The sequence below is a fragment of the Rhopalosiphum padi genome, chromosome 4, assembly GCF_020882245.1.
Source record: "Rhopalosiphum padi isolate XX-2018 chromosome 4, ASM2088224v1, whole genome shotgun sequence".
NCBI lineage: Eukaryota > Metazoa > Arthropoda > Insecta > Hemiptera > Aphididae > Rhopalosiphum > Rhopalosiphum padi.
The window spans coordinates 31,202,873-31,222,786 of record NC_083600.1 but is presented as its reverse complement, the minus strand read 5'-3'; the positions used below and the strand labels follow the sequence as shown (position 1 = coordinate 31,222,786).

Genomic DNA, 19,914 nt, shown 5'->3' with positions numbered 1-19,914 from the left:
TTAGTTATATAAGATTGCATGCTATAATTTAAGTATTGTTATACATAATTAAAGTAAAAATTAATGCTTATATGGTTATATGACAAATTTTATTTGCGGATAAGACAATGAATTCGTGGGAGGGACACACCTTTTTTTTGAGTAGTCAAGCTACGTTACCCATTGCCTTCATATATATGTAGATGTATATTACATCTATTACAATTAGGTACATTCATATTATATAATATATATTACAGTTTATTATTATTTTATCCGAAATGTCTGTATTATTATTTAACATATTTCTTTCAATGATAATATTAATTTTTTATTATAACACCCAGTAATTTCAAACATTATAAATTAAAATTTATAATATACCATATAACTTAGTTAATAATATATAAGAATTATGATATAACATTATTTAGAAAATAAAAAAATTGCATTAAGCTTATATATATTTTAATATAATATTAATTATTTTTTATAACACATTAACACCCAATAATTTCAAACATTATAATATACAATATATCCAGTGGCATATTTAAAGGACCATCCAACTATTCAAACTCAAAAAATTTTCTTTGGCTTAAATTATTGTACACACTTTGAAAAAAAAATGATACCACTAAAATTTGTTTGTTACAATCCGTTTGCTAGTTACAGTGAATTTGGATGATAGACACGTTTACTGCAGTGAATATATGGTAAATTCATAACATAATTTATTTAAGTGTTATTTTTTTCTAAAATATTAAACCAAAAAATAATATAATTATACAAATGAAAAGATTATGAGTCAGATACTCTTAAATACATTTGATTAGTTCATTTGAAAAAAAATAAGTTTATTCGCAGTTATTTTAAGTTAAACTGTAACTGACGTTATGCGCAATGTCAAAATTCACCGTAACTATAGCGAACAAATAGTCATAAACAAATTTTAGTTTTATCATTGTCTTTAGTTAGACTCTATTATATTTAATACGATAATAAAATAATTATTGATTTTTTGAGTTGGATGGTCCTTAAAGGGTTCAAATAAAGCCAGCAAATCCATGAGTGGGGCCTCATACAAAATTATCAGTAACAACAGGGCCGGATTTAGGAGAGGGCCCAGGGGGCCCCGGGCCCCGGGCCCCCACAAAATAAGGGCCTCTTCTCAGTGGAATTTTTTTAAATATAAAACGGGATAATATAATATTTTAAAAATAGATAAAACCACAACTTCAATAAAAATGTTTAATCGTTGATACTGTCATAAATATATAAATAAATCTTATTATTAATATACTTGTGTATATTATAAATTCATAAAAATAAGTTGCGAGTTTACAAATATAAATTTAAAATCGATTATTATGGACATGTATAGCATAGGATAATCCCGATTGAATAATATTCGTAATTTGGTATGGTTTTAAATATTGATAAAAAAAAAACAAGTTATAAATATACACATACAACTTGTGTAGCAAGCCGCCTAGCCGCTGTTGTAGATAAATACAACAATACGTACCGATTAAGTTATAAATAAAAATATGCGATAGCCGACGATAACGTAGATAAAGATTTCATTTGTACCTTCATATTTGATGCAGTAGACGTGTACACTCTTCAACCACGCTAGTATATTTTGGTATAATATTTTGATCGTGATATTTATCCAGGTTAGTTTAATGTATTATTATTTATTGTATTATATGTATATTATTATTAAGTAAAGACTTGAAAATATAATCTAAGACTTTCCAGAACTTCCTCTTTCCAATGATTAAAATTTTTTACCGCAAATACGCGAAAAAAGTTAGAAATTCACACAAGACAAATTAAATTTTGACGATTTTTCGTCGATATTAGTTATTTAATTGTTATTTTTAAAATAATAATCCTACCAGATTGAAACATACACTGAATACTTAAATGTGTATTTTGTAAATATTCTAAGTAATTTCGAATCGATTTAATGAAATTTGTGTCTCGTATTTTATTTAATTTGTACATTATCAAATTCTATTAAGTTTCTGTCGTCGTCGGATTGAGATGTAGTTTATTGTGAAAACGTTTCACTTTAACGTAATTATATTTATATTATATTATTAAAATATTTAATTATTATTAATTATTATATATTATAAATTATAATCGTCAATTAATTATTATATAATTAATAAAAAAATATAAATATCTTTTACTCTATTATAGTCATAAATTCTTCGTTAACCAAAATTATGAACGATCGTCATACAAAACCTCGTATATATACTTCTGGTGCACAAAAAAGAAAATTGAAGGTAGAACGTGATAAACAGATAGAAGAAGTTATTTCCCAAATTCCAAAACTGACCAACTATTTTTCTTCTTCGAGGCAGTTAACAAATGTTTTAAATAATGATATTACTAATGAAAATGTTGAAATTTTAACCTCCAAAGAAAATGAAACTATGTGTGAAAATGTAGTAATTCAACAGTCTAGCTCAACAGCGGAGAATAATTCATCTATAGAAAAAAAAAAATCAAATGATGATTCTGAACATCTTGAATTAAATGCCAAAAATACCAATATTATAGAAAATGAACCCATCGTAGAACCCGAAATTTCAAACTCTTTTATTGGTTTTAAAAATGATGTTGGTATTTGGCCTCAAAATTCTACTAATGAAATGATAAAATACTGGATAAAACAAGGTTCTACAAACTTGCAAAACTGCGATGAAAAGTTATTAGAAACAAAATCTTTCCTACAAAATCGGGTTGATCGCTCTGCAAATAATACTAGAAAATGTTCTATACATTTTTTCAAACGGATAACTAAAAATAGAGAAGTTATTAATCGTAATTGGCTATGTTTCTCTCCAATTACTGGTAAATTGTATTGTTATATTTGCAAACTATTAGGGACAAAAAATGGAAAGTTATCTAGTGATGGATTTTGTGATTGGAAGCATGCAGCTGAAAAGTTATCCCAACATGAAACATCAAAACATCATCTTGAAGCAATTATTGCAATAAATCATCGAGCGAGAGAAAATGATTGTCTAGATCAACAACTTCAAAAACAGATAGCAGAAATATCTTCCTATTGGCGCCAAGTTCTAAAGCGAGTAATTAGCACGATCAAATTTATTTCAGAACGTGGCTTAGCATTTAGAGGAGATGACGAAATAATTGGTTCACCAAGAAATGGAAATTATCTTGGAATTCTTGAATTAGTGGCGGAGTTTGATCCATTTCTGTCAGCTCATATAAAAGATCATGCGAATAAAAAAAGTGGTCACACAAATTACCTTTCATCAACTATTTGTGAAGAATTAATTGATCTTATGGCTAAAGAAGTATTAGGCGAAATAATTACAAGAATTAAAAAATCAAAATATTATTCGGTATCTGTAGATTCTACTCCCGATGAAGCACATATAGATCAATTGACTATAGTAGTACGCTATATGGAAAAAATGAATCCAGTAGAAAGATTTTTAACATTTGTACCAAATTGTGGCCACACTGGCATTGAAATGGCAAATACTCTCATTACATTTTTGGACCATCATGAAATTGAATTGATTGACTGCCGTGGTCAATCATATGACAATGCGGCAAACATGAGTGGAAAATATCAAGGTATGCAAGCCTTAATTAAAAATAAAAATGAATTCGCAGAATTTGTTCCTTGTTGTGGTCATTCGTTAAATTTAGTTGGGAAAACAGCAGCCAACTCGTGTATTGCAGCTATTCGTTTCTTTGATTTCATACAAAATCTTTACGTGTTTTTTACTGCAACTCCCATACGTTATTCACTTTTAACAAAAAAATTAGCTTGCATAGATAAAAATAAACGTGTTTACGTTTTAAAGAATTTGAATGAAACCCGATGGTCATGTCGTGCAGATGCAACAAAAGCTGTTGTATTTGGTTATGATTATATAAAAGAAGCTTTAGTAGAAATTTCAAACGATTTTGATCAAAAAGAAATTGTTAAAATCGAATCCAAAAAACTTTATGAATCAATGTGTCAACTTGAAGTGGCATTTTATGCAATTTTTTGGAATGATATTTTAGAGAGATTTGATTTAACAAGCCATCTTTTACAAGACCCGAAAATAGTTCTTCAAACTGCTGTAAATGCCCTTAATTCTCTTTTATCATTTGTTCGAGAAATACGAAATAAATATGAAGAATACGAAGAAAAAGCAAAAGAAATGTCAGGATCAAAAGATTATGCGCAAATTCATAATCGGAAAAAAAATGTAAGACTAGGTTCATTAAATAGTAATCAAACAGCAACAACCAAGTTATCACCAAAAGAAAAATTTAGAATAGAAAGCTTTATTTCAGTAGTTGATCAATTGATAGTATCATTAACCGAAAGAATAGGTGCTTATGAAACAATTTGTCAACGTTTTGGTTTTTTAAATAAAATTGAAAAATTAGAAACTTCTGAGCTACAATCTGCTGCAAATTATCTTGTTAGCATTTATCCTAAAGATTTAGAATCTTCACTCGGTAACGAACTTATACAGTTCGGTTCATTTGTAAAAATATATATAGAAACACGTAAAGATAATGAGCAATGGGAAATGTTTTTATACAGAATTATTGAGGAAAATAATTTACAATGTACATTTCCTAATATAGAAGTAGTACTGCGTATATATTTGGTTTTGATGGTGTCCAACTGTAGTGGAGAACGATCATTTTCAAAAATGAAGTTAATAAAAAACCGACTACGAACTTCGATGACACAAAGACGACTATCAGAACTTGCATTGTTAAGTATTGAAAGTGACATACTTAGATCATTAGATTTTTCTCAAGTAGTTGAAAAATTTGCGGCAACAAAATCTCGCAAAGTGATCATATGAATATATTATTATAACAATTATTATTTAAGTTCTGTACATATATTATGATGATTGATAGTACATATTATAATCTAATAAATGCAATTTGCTTATTTATTATCTTTATTGTTTCATTACAACAAATCATTGTTTTTTCCTAACCAAAATTCTAGTTATTTGGAATTTTGGTTATTAAATATATTATTATGTAATCGAAAAAAATATCTACTTCTAATGATGGGTCCAGGGCCCCCACATTCCTAAATCCGGCCCTGAGTAACAAACTTACGCTTATTTTTATAAAATTGCTGAAATAACCAATATTAATTTAGTAGTAACCAAATGTAGAATAATTTGGATTTACGTGTATAAGTTATTACTTTATTAGTTCAATAAATGGTAAATTATATTCAAGTTTGCAAAATTCATTTTATTTTTTAGTCAAAATTAAAAATTAACTTTATAATTTAGGTGGGCATCAGTACACAATTTAGGAGGGGACCCCGTTGGCATTTGCCAATTAAACGATCGTTAAATCCGCCACTGAATATATCTTAGCTTATTTTAAGTATTGTAATTACACATTGTTTAAAAAATAAAAAAATGGTATTTAGCTTATATATATTTTAATATAATATTAATTATTTATTAGCACACCCAATAATTTTAAAAATTATAATATATAATATAGCTTAACTTATAATATAAATATATATTGTGATAAAACATTATTTGTGAAATAAATGGTATTAAGCTTATATATATTTTAATGTAATATTAATTATTTATTAGCACACCCAATAATTTCAAACATTATAATATATAATATAGCTTAGTTAATAGTTTATAATATAAATATTGTGATAAAACATTATTTGTTAAATAAATTAAAACATTTTAAAACATTATAATATGCAATATATCTTAGCTTATAATATAAGTATTGTGATTACACACAATTTAGAAAATAAAAAAATTGTATTAAGTTAATATATATTTTAATATAATATTAATTATTTAATTTAAGTTTGAACAGCCAATAGTTAAAATATAATATAAGCATTGTGAAAAAAACATAATTTTGTATAAAGGTTATACATTATGTATGATCATTGACTGTTAAAAATTAAAATTAACCAGATTAGGATCAATGGCGACTTGAGTCTTCATAACTCAAGGAACAAGTTTCTAAACAACCCACCCATCCACCAACTACATTTACTAGGACCAATGTAATATTTTTAGGTTCTTCTTTAATTAAATTTTTCATTAACTTTTACAATTTTTGATATAAACACACTTATTTTTTACTTGAATGATCAATCTTTTGTTATTAATTACAAATAAACCTGTTAAACTTAAAACATTTTTTTCCCCCATTTTTGGAGCAGGAGCAATCGCTCTTAGTATTTTTATAACAAGCCGCCCCTGATTAGGATACTATACAAACAAATACATTTTTAAAATGTAATCAAAAATAGAACTTAAAGTCTGAAATAACTTAAAAAAGTTATAATTTCAATAATCTTATTATGTAACTAGCTAGAGCATTTTTTTTTTTTAATTAAGTGATAAACCAATATCAAATTGACCTAAACGTTGAACAAGGAAAATTCTTAATATAAAACCTTTAAATTGCCTAAATCTAAACATAAACTTAGCTTTAAATTGGTTATTACATTTTTCTAAACATTACTGAAACATCAAAAAAACTTCTTATTCTTACAATAAAAACATTTAATTAAATTTTAATAATCTTATGTTTGATTAAATATTTATAATTGACCACAGAAAAAAACATAATTCTTTCAAGTCTTTAACATACCAGCAACATCAATGTAAAACTATGATTTTTAATGAAATCATCCAAATAAATAATACCTGATTCCACTCAACCTCAAATGGCTCAAACAATTCTAAACTTTTCATTTGACATAGAATTTAAAAATACTTGAATAAATAGTTTGCTATGCAAAAAATTATTTCTAAAGAAAGTAAATATTTTCATAAATCATAAATGTAATCAGTAGTATCAGCTTTAAATTTTTGAACACAGCTGTTAAAATTGTTTTCAACAAAATAAATTTGATCATGTTCAATTTTTAATTTTTAAAACCGATATTAAAAATAAAAGTTTTAAAAACAGAATGCTGCTTATATATTATACATAATTATCTAACTTGTATCTATAAAACCAAGAAAAATATCTTTTAAATTAATAATACATTTTTTTTAACACTCATTAAAACAATCACTATTAAATCAATTATATTCAGCATAAATATATATTTTTTTTGGAAGAATATTAGGGGAGGGAGTGTTTGATCTGGAGAGATGTATTTTATTCATTAGAATTATTTTCCTACGCCTACCTATATAATATAATAATTTAAGCTATTATTCACTTCTTCTTTAGATTGCAATGCATCAACTTGGAATCTTCATAATGTGTTATATATTTATTATATTTTGTCTTTGAGATTTTCACTTCTGAACTAAACTTTTGACTTTTAAAATATTCTAAAAATAAATAAAATGTTATAATTAAATATAAATTATCAGGTATTATACTTAATAAGCCATACCAAATGTTTCTTTATCAGCATAAACCAGTAAATTCCATATATTATGTTGAGTATGATAGTCCTTTAAATAATTCATTATACGCGATTCATATCCGTTAACATGTAAATCGACTTTGAACATGCATAATATTATTTCAGTAAAACCTTGAGAGTTGAATGTGCAGAAATATATACCACCAACAGGAACACCGTCTTCCAACATAGCCAATGTTTGTATTTGTCTAATTACAAACAATTACATACATAAATATTAATATAACAATAGACTAATTAACTTTGAATGAATAACGACTTTAAAAATAATTGTTTATATGTACTGTTTTATCAGCCTGAAACAGGCTTCAAAACTTTTAGCAATGAAGAACACGATAATAAGCACTATTAATTTCAAAAAGAAAAAGAAAAATATGCATTAAAAATTGTTTTCCTTTTTTCTTTCAAAAATAATCATTAAACTTATAATTATGATGGATAATTAATGTAGATTGAACAAATAATCAATTAACTATACAGAATATATTTAATTAAACTTAAGTTTTAATGGTTTTATTTCTCATCAGCCATCTAATTTTTAAATACTGAAAATAGATACTAGTAACTAATAGTCTAGCTATCTTCTAAAAATAAAGTTAACTAGGGGATTTTTAAAGTAATAAGTTTTAATAGAAAAAAAAAAATTAATAGAAGTAACAATATACTAACTTATCTGTTTCCAATCTTGCAATATACATATCTGGAAGCCTCGGCAACCGAGTATGGTACATATTTCTTAACTTTTTGCGGCATAACACACATTTTGTAAAATTTGACTCGCAATCAAATACTATCATTTCTATTCCTAAGCCGTTTGCTTGAGTTTGATATTTATTCTGGTCTGTTATAAAACCCTAATAATAATTTAATAAAAAATTAGTAATTAAACTTCAAACGTAGTGAATATTAAATAACTAAGATTTAATAACTAGTTTAGAAAACATTGAAAAAATAAATATTGGTTGGAGATAATATAGCTTAGGTATGTATAATTTGTAATTACATTACTTCTTGTTATTATAAATTTGTATGTTTTATAGTAAAGTACAATAATCATGAATAGTAAAATATATAGTAGGTATTAGCATTGAATATTGATTATAAATACTAATAATATAAAATCAATGATATATTAGGTATTATTTTAAATAGGTTACTCAACTAATGAGTTAAATATACTATAATGAGCTTACCTAATGTGATCATTGGTCACATCTGGTCGTTGGTTAATAAAATCAATCATTTATTTCACTTTTATTCTTATAATCTCTAACCACCTCTTAACTACTCCACTATGCTCTATTTTAGACAATAGGCATTCCTACCCTTGCCTCATACCCTTTTGACGTAGATTCTTAATTTATTTCTTCCCTTCTTACCTAGCAGCGTAGTTGGCGCTAGATACATACATACTCCATAAGATTATTGCACCCCACCTTCTATAAACACAATAATTATATGACTAATATGCTCTGCTAACTTAATAATTTTTTTTAGTTTTCGACCACCTTACTATATTTTGCTTTAAACTTAATAATATATTATGTTTTATATTTTTATGATTACATACTTTTAACTTCTTCTTTTATAGCGTCTCGCTAATGCCTATGCTATACCAATACTATGTATTATAAATTATACCATCAAATAAATAAATATAACAGATCATCTGGAAGGTTTAATATGTTTTACTTCAATAAAATAATATATTTTATCTATTTAATATATAGTATATACATTTATAACATTCATTTTATTCAAACCAATATGACCATTTGATCATTAGTTATTATTTTTATTTGACATTTATTGATAAAATATCTCCAAGTATTACAAGACTTGCATTTATGTAGTATTACAAAATACTCATCTATGAATCAATATTTTTAAAATAAAAAAAATGTCAATGTATGAGTTTTCATTCTCTGAATCCCCAACCTCATAAATATGCTGTTACTACCACTAGTCTTATGAGAAAATAAACTTTTTATGTTAACATCTTTAATGTCTAATCTCAGCAATACTTCTTTGATTCAATGCGCTTAAAATTATTATACTATTATATAACTAGTGCAAAGAATAGCCAGGTTAAATAGGCTAATTGATTGTTAGTTACATAACACTTTTAATTATATCTAAAAAATTATTTTGTTAAGAATATTTACTTTTAAAGATGTGCTGGGACCAATATCAATATAAATATTTTCAAACGTATCAATAAGTTTGTCCATTAATAAATGATTATTACTTGGCATTGAATTATATTTTCCGTCTGGTATATGTAATACAACTCTAAAATCATTTATAAAAAAATCAATTTTTATCTAAACTTATAATTTATGTCTAAATAAATTAAAAACAATATATTTAAGATTTAACATAATATTTTCTATTGTAATACATTTATATAACTGCTAATTATACACTACATGTTTTAACATCTAAATACCATTTTTCAAATTTATAATTATGCAGTTTAATTTAAAACAACTTAATTTCTGGGTATAATATTTTTATATTAAAAATAATTAATTATCTAAAACTTATTATCATTTGATATTATGACAAATTCTTAATTTGTATCTATTTTATTTTCTATTACAAAATATAAATACAATATCCAAGTTTAATTAGTAAACTGGATAATCTGAACTTCTACATACTATGGACAAAGTTTTCAAGACAAATTTAAATATCAACGATGTATGCCATAGTATTCCAGAAAATCAGAAAGACTTTTGTCCAGAAAAAAGCAGTTATTTCTGAATATTAAACAGTTGAATTAAAATTCAACACAAAAATTACAGTGACTTCTCAATAATAAGGTACGTTCCACACCAGCAATACAGCAGAGCGGTAACTAATTTTTCTCTTTTTTTTTTAATAATGAAAATAATAGTTAATTGCATCCAATACCATATTCACTTGTATACAGATATTTTTAATCAAATTGTAATAATAGTATACATAATGGAGTCTTGTCTATTTGTACTTTAATAACGACAAAAGATTAATTGTTGATAGTAGTATAATCAGTCAAACGTTCTAAAATGTAAAACTAATGAAATACTTACATTATTTAATATAAATGTAAATATTTAGTTAAAGGTAAAAGTTAAATTTTGACAATGGTAACAAAAAAAGTTAAAATTTCATACATTGAGTAATAATAAACTATTTTATGTAGGTACTAAGTGTAATGTTTTAATATAGCTTGTATAATTCAATATTTTTTTTTTTAATTAAAATGTATAATAATAATATCAGTCCTAGCAAGTTATAAGACAGTTTACTAGTTGTAAATAAAAATTATGAATAATATTTACCCATCTATTAAGCAATTTTTGTATATTTTTCCCTGTGTTTTGGAATTCATTATAGCTGCATTTAATTGATTTTGAATCAATTCATTTAATTTTGAGTTTAAATTATCTAAAATATAAAATGGGTTAAAAGTAACAAAAGTAACTAATATGTATTACTAAAATAAATAGCATACCTAACACTCTTTTTGGTAAAGAGGTATTCATATAATTTAGGTTCCATATTGGTGAATCAACAGTATACACTTCTTGTTCTAGTAAATCCAAAAACCTAAATCAAAAATAAAATGATGTATTACCACAATATTATTATTTATATTTATTTTTAAATTTAATCACTTTGGCAAAATTTTGATGAATAAGCATTTTTTACTGAAGCTACAATTTTTAGATTTCTTCAGACACCACTTGGCAAAAGATATTCTAAATACTTTTAGAGTGTATCTTAAAACATCCTGACCAAATATCATACTGCTTGTATAACTTGGTTTCACTATTGATTGAACAGAATTAAGAGTAAGGCAATTCTGTTTGTACCTTAAAAATATCATTGAATTCATTTTTAAGATTTATGTAGGAACAATATTACAAATAGAAAATAATAAGTGTATTAAATACCTCTGATAATAAAAGTCATAACTGTTGTTGTATTGTAATTTATTAAAATATAGAAGCTCCTCAGGCGTATACCATATCCATTGATCAAAATTTTTTAAGATTATTTTAGTGATTTTAAATGCAACTTTTAAATGCTAAAACATATTAATATTTATTTTTACTATAATTTAATATATATTTAAAATAAAAAGCCAATATGTTTAGTTTACATTTTTAATTATATATCATATTTAATCACGGAGTTGATAGGTTTTAATTTTAATAAAAATTTATTTAAAAGTATAATGACAAGCTACAATTAATTTGCATATTTTCCTAGTAATATTATGATGTTCAAATAAAGATACTGTGTGTTCAGCGTTATATATGCTATTCCTTTAACACAAAACTTAGAATCTCAACTAAAATCCCTAATCAAATGATTTTTAAGTGTTCAATAAAATATTTTTATATACCTAATTTGAAATAGTTATAAATTATAAGCTTATAAAATTATATTTTTGTAAAAATATCTAATTTTAAATTATATTTTACCAAGGTAATTTCTTATGTTAATTGAGTAAATAAGTTTAGTTCAGAAAATAAAATTAATAGTATTAATATTTATTATTATTTTTAATTAAATATTAAAGAGTATGGCAAAGAAAAAGTTTGGGAAACACTAGTATAGATAATATTGTCATAACAATTAAGAGTACCCACATATGTTGTCTCTTTCTTATAAATGTACGACATTGTTATAAAAAAACCCATTTTACTATTAAATTTAATATTGAGTGAATTGAATATCAAATTTTTGTTAATTTTAAAATGATTATAACATGCTTACTAAATTAAAATATCATAAAAATTATAAACGAATAATATTTTTAATATTAATTTTAATATAAGGTAAAATTACACTGATATTAAAACAACAGAGCAAAATATAGATTCTTCTGAATGTAAAATTTGTTGTTGTGTTAATTAGCCATGGTTAGATGAATATGATATCCTCTTAATATAAAAGCACTTTATTGACATTGATGTTTTATACAGTGACTACCAGTGGCGGATTTAACAGGAAAAAAATTTGACGCCAGGGGCCCTGGGCCCCTACCCGAAAAGGTTCCCGGATCCAATGTCCTAGTCCTCAGTCCTCACTTCTTTTCATTTCAACAAAAATTTTCAAGTATAATTAGTCATTTCTTAAATTTTTGAAGTTTTAGATTGTAGCACATCAAGTAATAATTAGGATAATAATAAGAAATTAGTAATAATAATACTGTGTAATATATTTGTACCTGTACATATTGCCTATATACAATCAAATACACACACTTATTTATATTGTTTCGTGGGTATTTAACGACGTTATCACGGCGTCGAATCACAGCATCTTTAAAGATTTTTTTTTACACTCCATGTTAGTACGGAAAGTGCAGAACGAGTAATAAGGTCTTTAAAAAGAATCAAAGAACATCTTTGTGCCACTTTAACTGAAAAAACCTTGAATGAATTAAGTATACATTTTATTGAAAGATCAGTGGCAAATAAAATTAATCTAGACACAACTGTTGAAATATTTGCTGAACAGAAAGCCAGAAGACAATTTACAATTACTGAATTACATAAGTAATAAGCTAAAGAGATTTATTATTATACGTCGTACAAGATGTTAAGATATTATATTATTATCTTTAACAATATTAATTTTTTTTTGTTTAAATTTAATGATAATTTTGATTGTCAAAGCTTAAATTTTTATAAGGATATTTAGAAATTATATCAAGTTTGGAAAATTTAAAGAAATATTTTATTTTTTTTTATATTTGTTATTTTATATACATATATGTTTCATTGCCTATCTAGTTTAACTGTGTTTTAAGTGGGAAGGTGGGAGCAAAGTTCTCTACGAGTTAGTATTCACGACAATTCAAAATTATTGGGCCCTTTATATCATATGCCGCCTGAGATTTTTTCCTTAAATCCGCCACTGGTGACTACATTAAGCAGTCATGGCTAAAGAACCTTCTATAGTATATTTCTATCTTTTACTACTTTAAAGCTTAATTTAGTATTCTATGTTGCTATAATAATCTTTGATTTTTTATATTTTTTTTTTTTATTATTATGGTTGATATAATAAAAATCAATGACATTTCAATAAATGATAATTCACTAAAATTTTGCATTATTTATAAATTATTATGACGTTTTTAGAAATTTATAGTAATAGAAGTTTAGTGTTCATATTTATTTATTTATTCCTAGGATAGCCAATAATGTTGAGTATTTTATGAACTTATATGATAATTAAATTAGGATCACATGATACCTACATTTTCACAGCCCACAAGATTTTTGTATGATAGAAACCAATCCAAAATAAACTTAAATTAACAAATTTTAGTTTTAAAAATGAATATATGCTAGTATTTTTTCCTCTTATTGTATGGTTTGAATTAAAATGTTGCCTTAATTAATAATTACCAATTATTATACCATTATAATTAATAGTTATCAAATAACAATAAGAAAAATTATAATTAAAATAATATATTGTATAGTATAATCAAATAATAAAGGCAATTAAATTCAAATAATTTTAGATATAATATTATCACTTAAAATAAATAATAATATACATAAAACAAATTAAAAATTAATTCTACTCTTTAAATTATCTAGTATAATATTTGTTGGTAAGTAATATCATTTATAATAAAATAACAAAAAAATCACGAAATATCCTATGCTGCTAGTATTCTGCAATGAATTCTGACCGATTTATCTGGGCTCACTTTTATCAGATAGATCAGTGGTTTTTAACTGGTGTTTCGTGGACTTGGTAAAAGTATTCCACCAAAATGTTAAAATCAGTAAGAAAAATATTAAAAAATGTATATAATTACTGTTGTATTTTATTGCTGTGTTCCGTGAAAACCTTATAAAATAGGTATTAAGTATTCTGTAATTCAAAAAAAGTTAAGAACAACTGAGATTGATGTCTTTCCTCATGAAATTAACATAATTAGAAATAAAAACTAGGTTAAGAAATATTATCTAATATACATTGAAATTCATAATTAAATCCTTAGACAGAATTATGTAGCAACATAGAAAACTAGGTTAAGCTATAATATATAAGTGATGGGAGAGCTAACTCAGTTGATAAAGTATGAGACTTTTGGGATAGTGAGTTCAGACCCGTGTTAAATGTCACATATTGACTGTGTAATAAAAATATACATACCAAAATAAATGAGATTTTTTAAAAATTATTTTACTTTGTAGTATTTATTAATTAAATAAAATATTTATAGTTTATAATAATTTTGTAATAAAATATATAATATTATACTACCTGTTATTATTATTTGATTATAATTAATTAACTAGAAGGTTGTTATTTAATTAAAAATAATCTAATATACTTATCTATTAATTTAATATTTATAGAAAACAAGTATATGTTTTGTTAAATTATTTTTTTTTTAATTTGTCAGTTATGACCAAGAGTATACTCTTATTTTATTTCGTATAATATTATTAAAGACTTACATAGAGATTAGGTAAGAACTTATACAAGCAAAAGTTCTTTAAAATCTCAACTATAGTTGGAGACTCAAATGGCAGTGTTTCAATTGAATCATTGAATGAGATTAAAGAATCAGGACTAATAAAATTCTTTATTTCCTAAACCATAAACAAACACAATAAATCAAAAATTATGTAATAATAATCATTGTTAGGGCTCGGAAGTTGATTTTTTTTAAATTGTACTTTTTTTACTTTAAAATTCTATATACATTTATCAAAGCTTATAAATTACTCAAAAATGACAAAAAGTGTCCTTAAAAATTAAATAAAAAAATTACAAACATAGTAGATGTAGACAAGCATTAACCGAGTTTTAATTTTCGGCATTTCGAAAATATTACGAAAAAATAATAAAATTTAGGTACAATAATATTCATTACAACACGATAACGACGACTGTAATAGGTGAGATAAAATTGGATAGTTACTAATCTTAGTCCGTGGTAATTTCAAAATTTTAAGTAAGTTATCGGCATAATGGCAATCGACAAGAAACAATAATAAGTGAACTAATGTGAAATCAGTAAAAATGACTAAAAATGTGGGAAAATGACCTAAAAATATCGAAAAATGACTTAAAAAGTAATAAACACCAAAAAATACAAAATAAAAATTAGTAGATCAGATTCACATGCTAATGAAACACATTTGTGGCCAGGAAAGCATCGTCTAAAAAGTTCCAAAAAAAAAATGCAAAATGCATCAACTTCCGAGCCCTAATCATTATACACAAGTAAACAACATTTGGAATTATAGAACTTTAAGCGTTTATACATACATTGAGAAACTACAAAACAAATTTATTTTTATTCAATAAAATTCAAAGTAATTTTTGTTAATTTAATATTTAAAACTTACTTATTTTAATTACTTACAGTCTATTTTGTCATAAAAAATGAAAAAAATTAACTTATCATTGGTATCGTTATGTGGCATTCTATCGTTAGTATTGAGTCACACTTATCTCACTATTTTTCCATTTAATTAACATAGGAAATTAAAATTAACACTAAATTATTTATTTTTATATTCTTACAAAAAATAATTCTACATTTTTTTCAACATAGGAATTATTTCAAATACTTAAATAGTTTAAAAAAATAAAAACAATTTTTCTACCTAAAATACATGTGAAATATTATTTTCATTATTTTCTTAAGTTTCTATAAAAATGTTACATTATCATTCATCTTGGTTCCAGTGGTGTGACATACTTTTTTAATTACTACACTAACTATACTGTATCTACACGTATGAAGTGACATACAGACGAACACCTTATAATATGGATATTAATAACTTTACAGGTTGATAAGTTATCAAGAAATATTTATAAGATTTTTTTATTTATTAAATTGAATTGGGAAGATGTCGATTAAAGATATTACTAGTCCCATAGGAATCGAATAATATTTAAACCAATGATTTACAAAGTGCTTACTACGATACCAATGACAAGTTAATACAAGTATATCAAGTAGTTTTTATTTCCATTTGAGTGAATTGTAAATTAGAGTTTTAAATTATTAGAAAATATATGTGTTGAATATTGACTTAAAATAATTTGAATTAAATAAAAAACTACTTGTATATATATAATATTTTTACCATAAATATCATATACAAGCTAAAAACAGATTCACAGCCAGATCGTCTGTTGTGCTGAGTTTAAAGTTGAGCTAGGCCCAACTGAAAATTTTACAGTAGACCTTGGTAGTGTTTAGTGATTATAACAGCCAATTAAAATGCGATATGACAAACAATATAGCTGTGAATCAGTCTTAATAGTATTATATGGCATTGAGTTATTACAAAAAAAAAAAAAAGAAGAAGCATTATATCATGGTAATAATACAACAAAATATACTGTTGTATTTTTTAATTCTGATAACCAAAAAGTTATAATGGTTTGTGATACCCAATAATATTTATTTAACAATTTCTAATAATAATCACATTTATTTATTCATCAACTATAAATCATTATAAATAAAGTACCATGATCCATAACTTTCATTTATAATGACATATTAAAGTACAATATTTCAAATTCCAAACCTTGACAAAACAATTTACTTATCATAATAAAATTAACTTACATGATATATGAAATCTTTACATTTCTTTAGTAAAAAATCTCTTTCAACATCAGTAGGCAACATTGATAGATATTCTATTTCATCTCTTATGTTTTCAAAATCATTTATTAATCTTATCAAAGCATTTAACATATTCTCTGAAGCATTTACCAAATGTGAGACATGGTCATCTAAATACAAAAATTAATTATTCAAAAAATAATTAAAAATTCTTAGTTCATACTTCATATCAAATAAAAGTTGTGGGCAAAAGAGGAAATGATGCATTAAATATAATCACAAACCACAGTGAGTAATATTATTATTATTATTATTATTATATTTAAATGCACAAAATGGCAATAGTCGTTCATTTTAAACGGAATACAAATAAAAATATTTTTGATAATTTTGAAAAGATCATTATACAATAGGCTCTATTATTATTTGCGATCTGTGCAATTTCTATTTCTGTCTACTATGTCTCGTGGATATTTATTCATAAATAATTTCATTAAGAACTAGGAGTAATTTTTCCATGTTTGCTATAAGTCTTTTTACAAAAATATTGAATTGATGTTTTTTTAAATAGATTTTACTATTTTCCAAAAGATAATATACGACATAAATTATACACATTTCAACTATTTCTTGTAATTTGTGTAAATAGTTACCTACTTAATTCTTTCACATTAAAAATTAATTCATTATGTTTCACTTTATTTATCCATACCTAATATACCTATAATGTATGCAACTAAGTAATAATTAAAAAGGGAGAAAAAAAATTTAGCCGAATAATATGTTTATATATTATTATACTTACAAAATGTTATTATATAATGACATTACAATAATGACACTTACATAATTCATGTTTACAATTTTCATTAGCACAGTGAGAATTCATCCATGCTTTTTTAGTTTTCTCATCACAAATCCATCCATGGCAGACACATCTTAACATCTATAAATTTAAATATTATGTAATAATAATAATAATCCTAGTTTAGTAGTTTTATAATTCATCAATATGCTATATGCAATAATTTAAACACTTATAACACAGAAACATTTTGTGTAATTGTGTATGAAAAATATATTTAACTATTAAAAAGCATTTAATCTTACATTTAGCTAAAAGTGTATGCTCAGTCTTTAGTGAATACCTATATGAGAATGCAGTTTCATTGTATTTAATACCTACCAATGCTAGAAATTCGTTTAGATCAAAACGTTGACTAGAAGGAATTTATACAATAACATAGGTAGTCAACGTACGATAAATTCAAAAATATTTTATTTACCTACAAGGCACGGCGTGCAGACTCGAAATTGTGAATCGTTAAGCACGCCCCAAATAATAAAAATTCTATATTATGTAGGTAGTAATATAATTATTGTACCCGACACGGCATATAGTTCGAGATCTTGGCCAGCTTCTCCATTCTGGAGTACATCACCACCACCGGCTGTTCACGCTGTCTGAACGATTTAATCGTTTCGTCGATATCGCTCATCTTCCTGAGTACAGTCACGTAACGACCTCGCAACGATAATATTATCTCAGCGCTGTTTTGATTCAAACGTTCCGTCGTCTTCCGCTGCACCCGGTCGCAACGGTTCTGCAGACGACCGCGGTTGTACGGCGGTTGTAATACTATTAATAGGTAATCACATAACAATTAATAATATTATCAGACGATATCAGTAGCGTTCAGACTTCAACAACAACAATATTTATAGATAGGTACTTGCCGTTCGGTTGAAGGTGTAGATCTGTATACGGTGTTGTGATGCGACCGCGCCACCACCTGCAGCAGACGATGGTAGGTACTCGATCGAGACGCAACAAGCGACGTAACACGGAAGTCTATGGGTGTACTATTTACGTCGACAGATAACGAATGTTATGATAAGGAGACCGAACGCGTGCCGCGCGAACGAAACGTCAACGGTAGCGACCGCGACCGTGTCAGTGTAAAGGCTATAGAGTTGTATTCGGGCGGAAGTGATAGAAGTAGTGATAGCAGTAATAGCAGTAATAGCAGTAGTACGGGTACGGCTTGTACGTGTACGAAATAGACAGTGGACTGGGCGACTGACTGTCTGGCGCAGACTGACGATTAGCTAGACTCGGCTGGAGAAGGGTTCCGCAAGTTGTGCAGACGAGCAGCTTCCGCGACGCCGCCCGTTGTGTTCGTCCGAAAAACACCTGTGTAGGTGGCGCTTGGCTCCGGCGCGCATACTCACTAGACGGCATTCATACTAACACGGTTGCACGACCACCCGCGGATCCTACGGACAAACCGCCCGGACCGCCCGGCCGTGGGCGACAACTTTCCGCACTTCATCTCGCAGCCGACGCGGCTGCCGTTTTCCAGTTCAAACCGTGTCCCGTGACAACATATACACGGAAAAGCGGCAGGGGACCCGCGAGCTGTGAGGATTCCCAAACCCCTAGATCCTTCACTCTGTAAACAACAATTTCAAAAGCATATTTTATTTATATTGCGCTTTATGTAAACACGAGTAAAACGAATTTACATCGACTCGACATAATTGAATATTGTCACAATATTATTTAGATTCGATGACGATGGGTTTTCATTTTAGGTTAACGTTAACCTAGCGGTAGGGGACCCGCGAGCTGTGAGGATTCCCAAACCCCTAGATCCTTCACGCTGTAAACAACAATATTTCAAAAGCATATTTTATTTATTTTGCGCTTTATGTAAACACGAGTAAAACGAATTTACATCAACTCGACATAATTGAATATTGTCACAATATTATTTTGACGCGATGGGTTTTCATTTCAATTACTGCTATGGTTCAGGACGACGTGGTCTCTTGAACACCCAAA

At 26.1% G+C, this 19,914-nt stretch overlaps 2 protein-coding genes across 2 annotated transcripts; one reads left to right on the top strand and one right to left on the bottom strand.

Moving 5' to 3' along the window:
• Positions 1-2,432: 2,432 nt before the first annotated feature.
• LOC132928897 (zinc finger MYM-type protein 1-like) lies at positions 2,433-4,850 on the top strand. The gene has a single exon (XM_060993842.1). It carries the CDS (start codon positions 2,433-2,435, stop codon positions 4,848-4,850), a length of 2,418 nt encoding a protein of 805 aa, XP_060849825.1.
• A 2,221-nt stretch (positions 4,851-7,071) lies between these two features.
• LOC132929893 (histone acetyltransferase KAT2A-like) lies at positions 7,072-18,703 on the bottom strand. Its single transcript, XM_060995524.1, has 12 exons — positions 18,455-18,703; positions 17,916-18,015; positions 17,070-17,239; positions 14,932-15,066; positions 11,389-11,522; positions 11,110-11,307; positions 10,947-11,041; positions 10,774-10,879; positions 9,613-9,739; positions 8,117-8,301; positions 7,415-7,635; positions 7,072-7,349 (listed from the first exon to the last, which is right to left on the bottom strand). The coding sequence occupies exons 1-12, from the start codon at positions 18,566-18,568 to the stop codon at positions 7,231-7,233; spliced, it is 1,704 nt and encodes a 567-aa protein (XP_060851507.1). The 5' UTR covers positions 18,569-18,703; the 3' UTR covers positions 7,072-7,230.
• Positions 18,704-19,914: the final 1,211 nt, after the last annotated feature.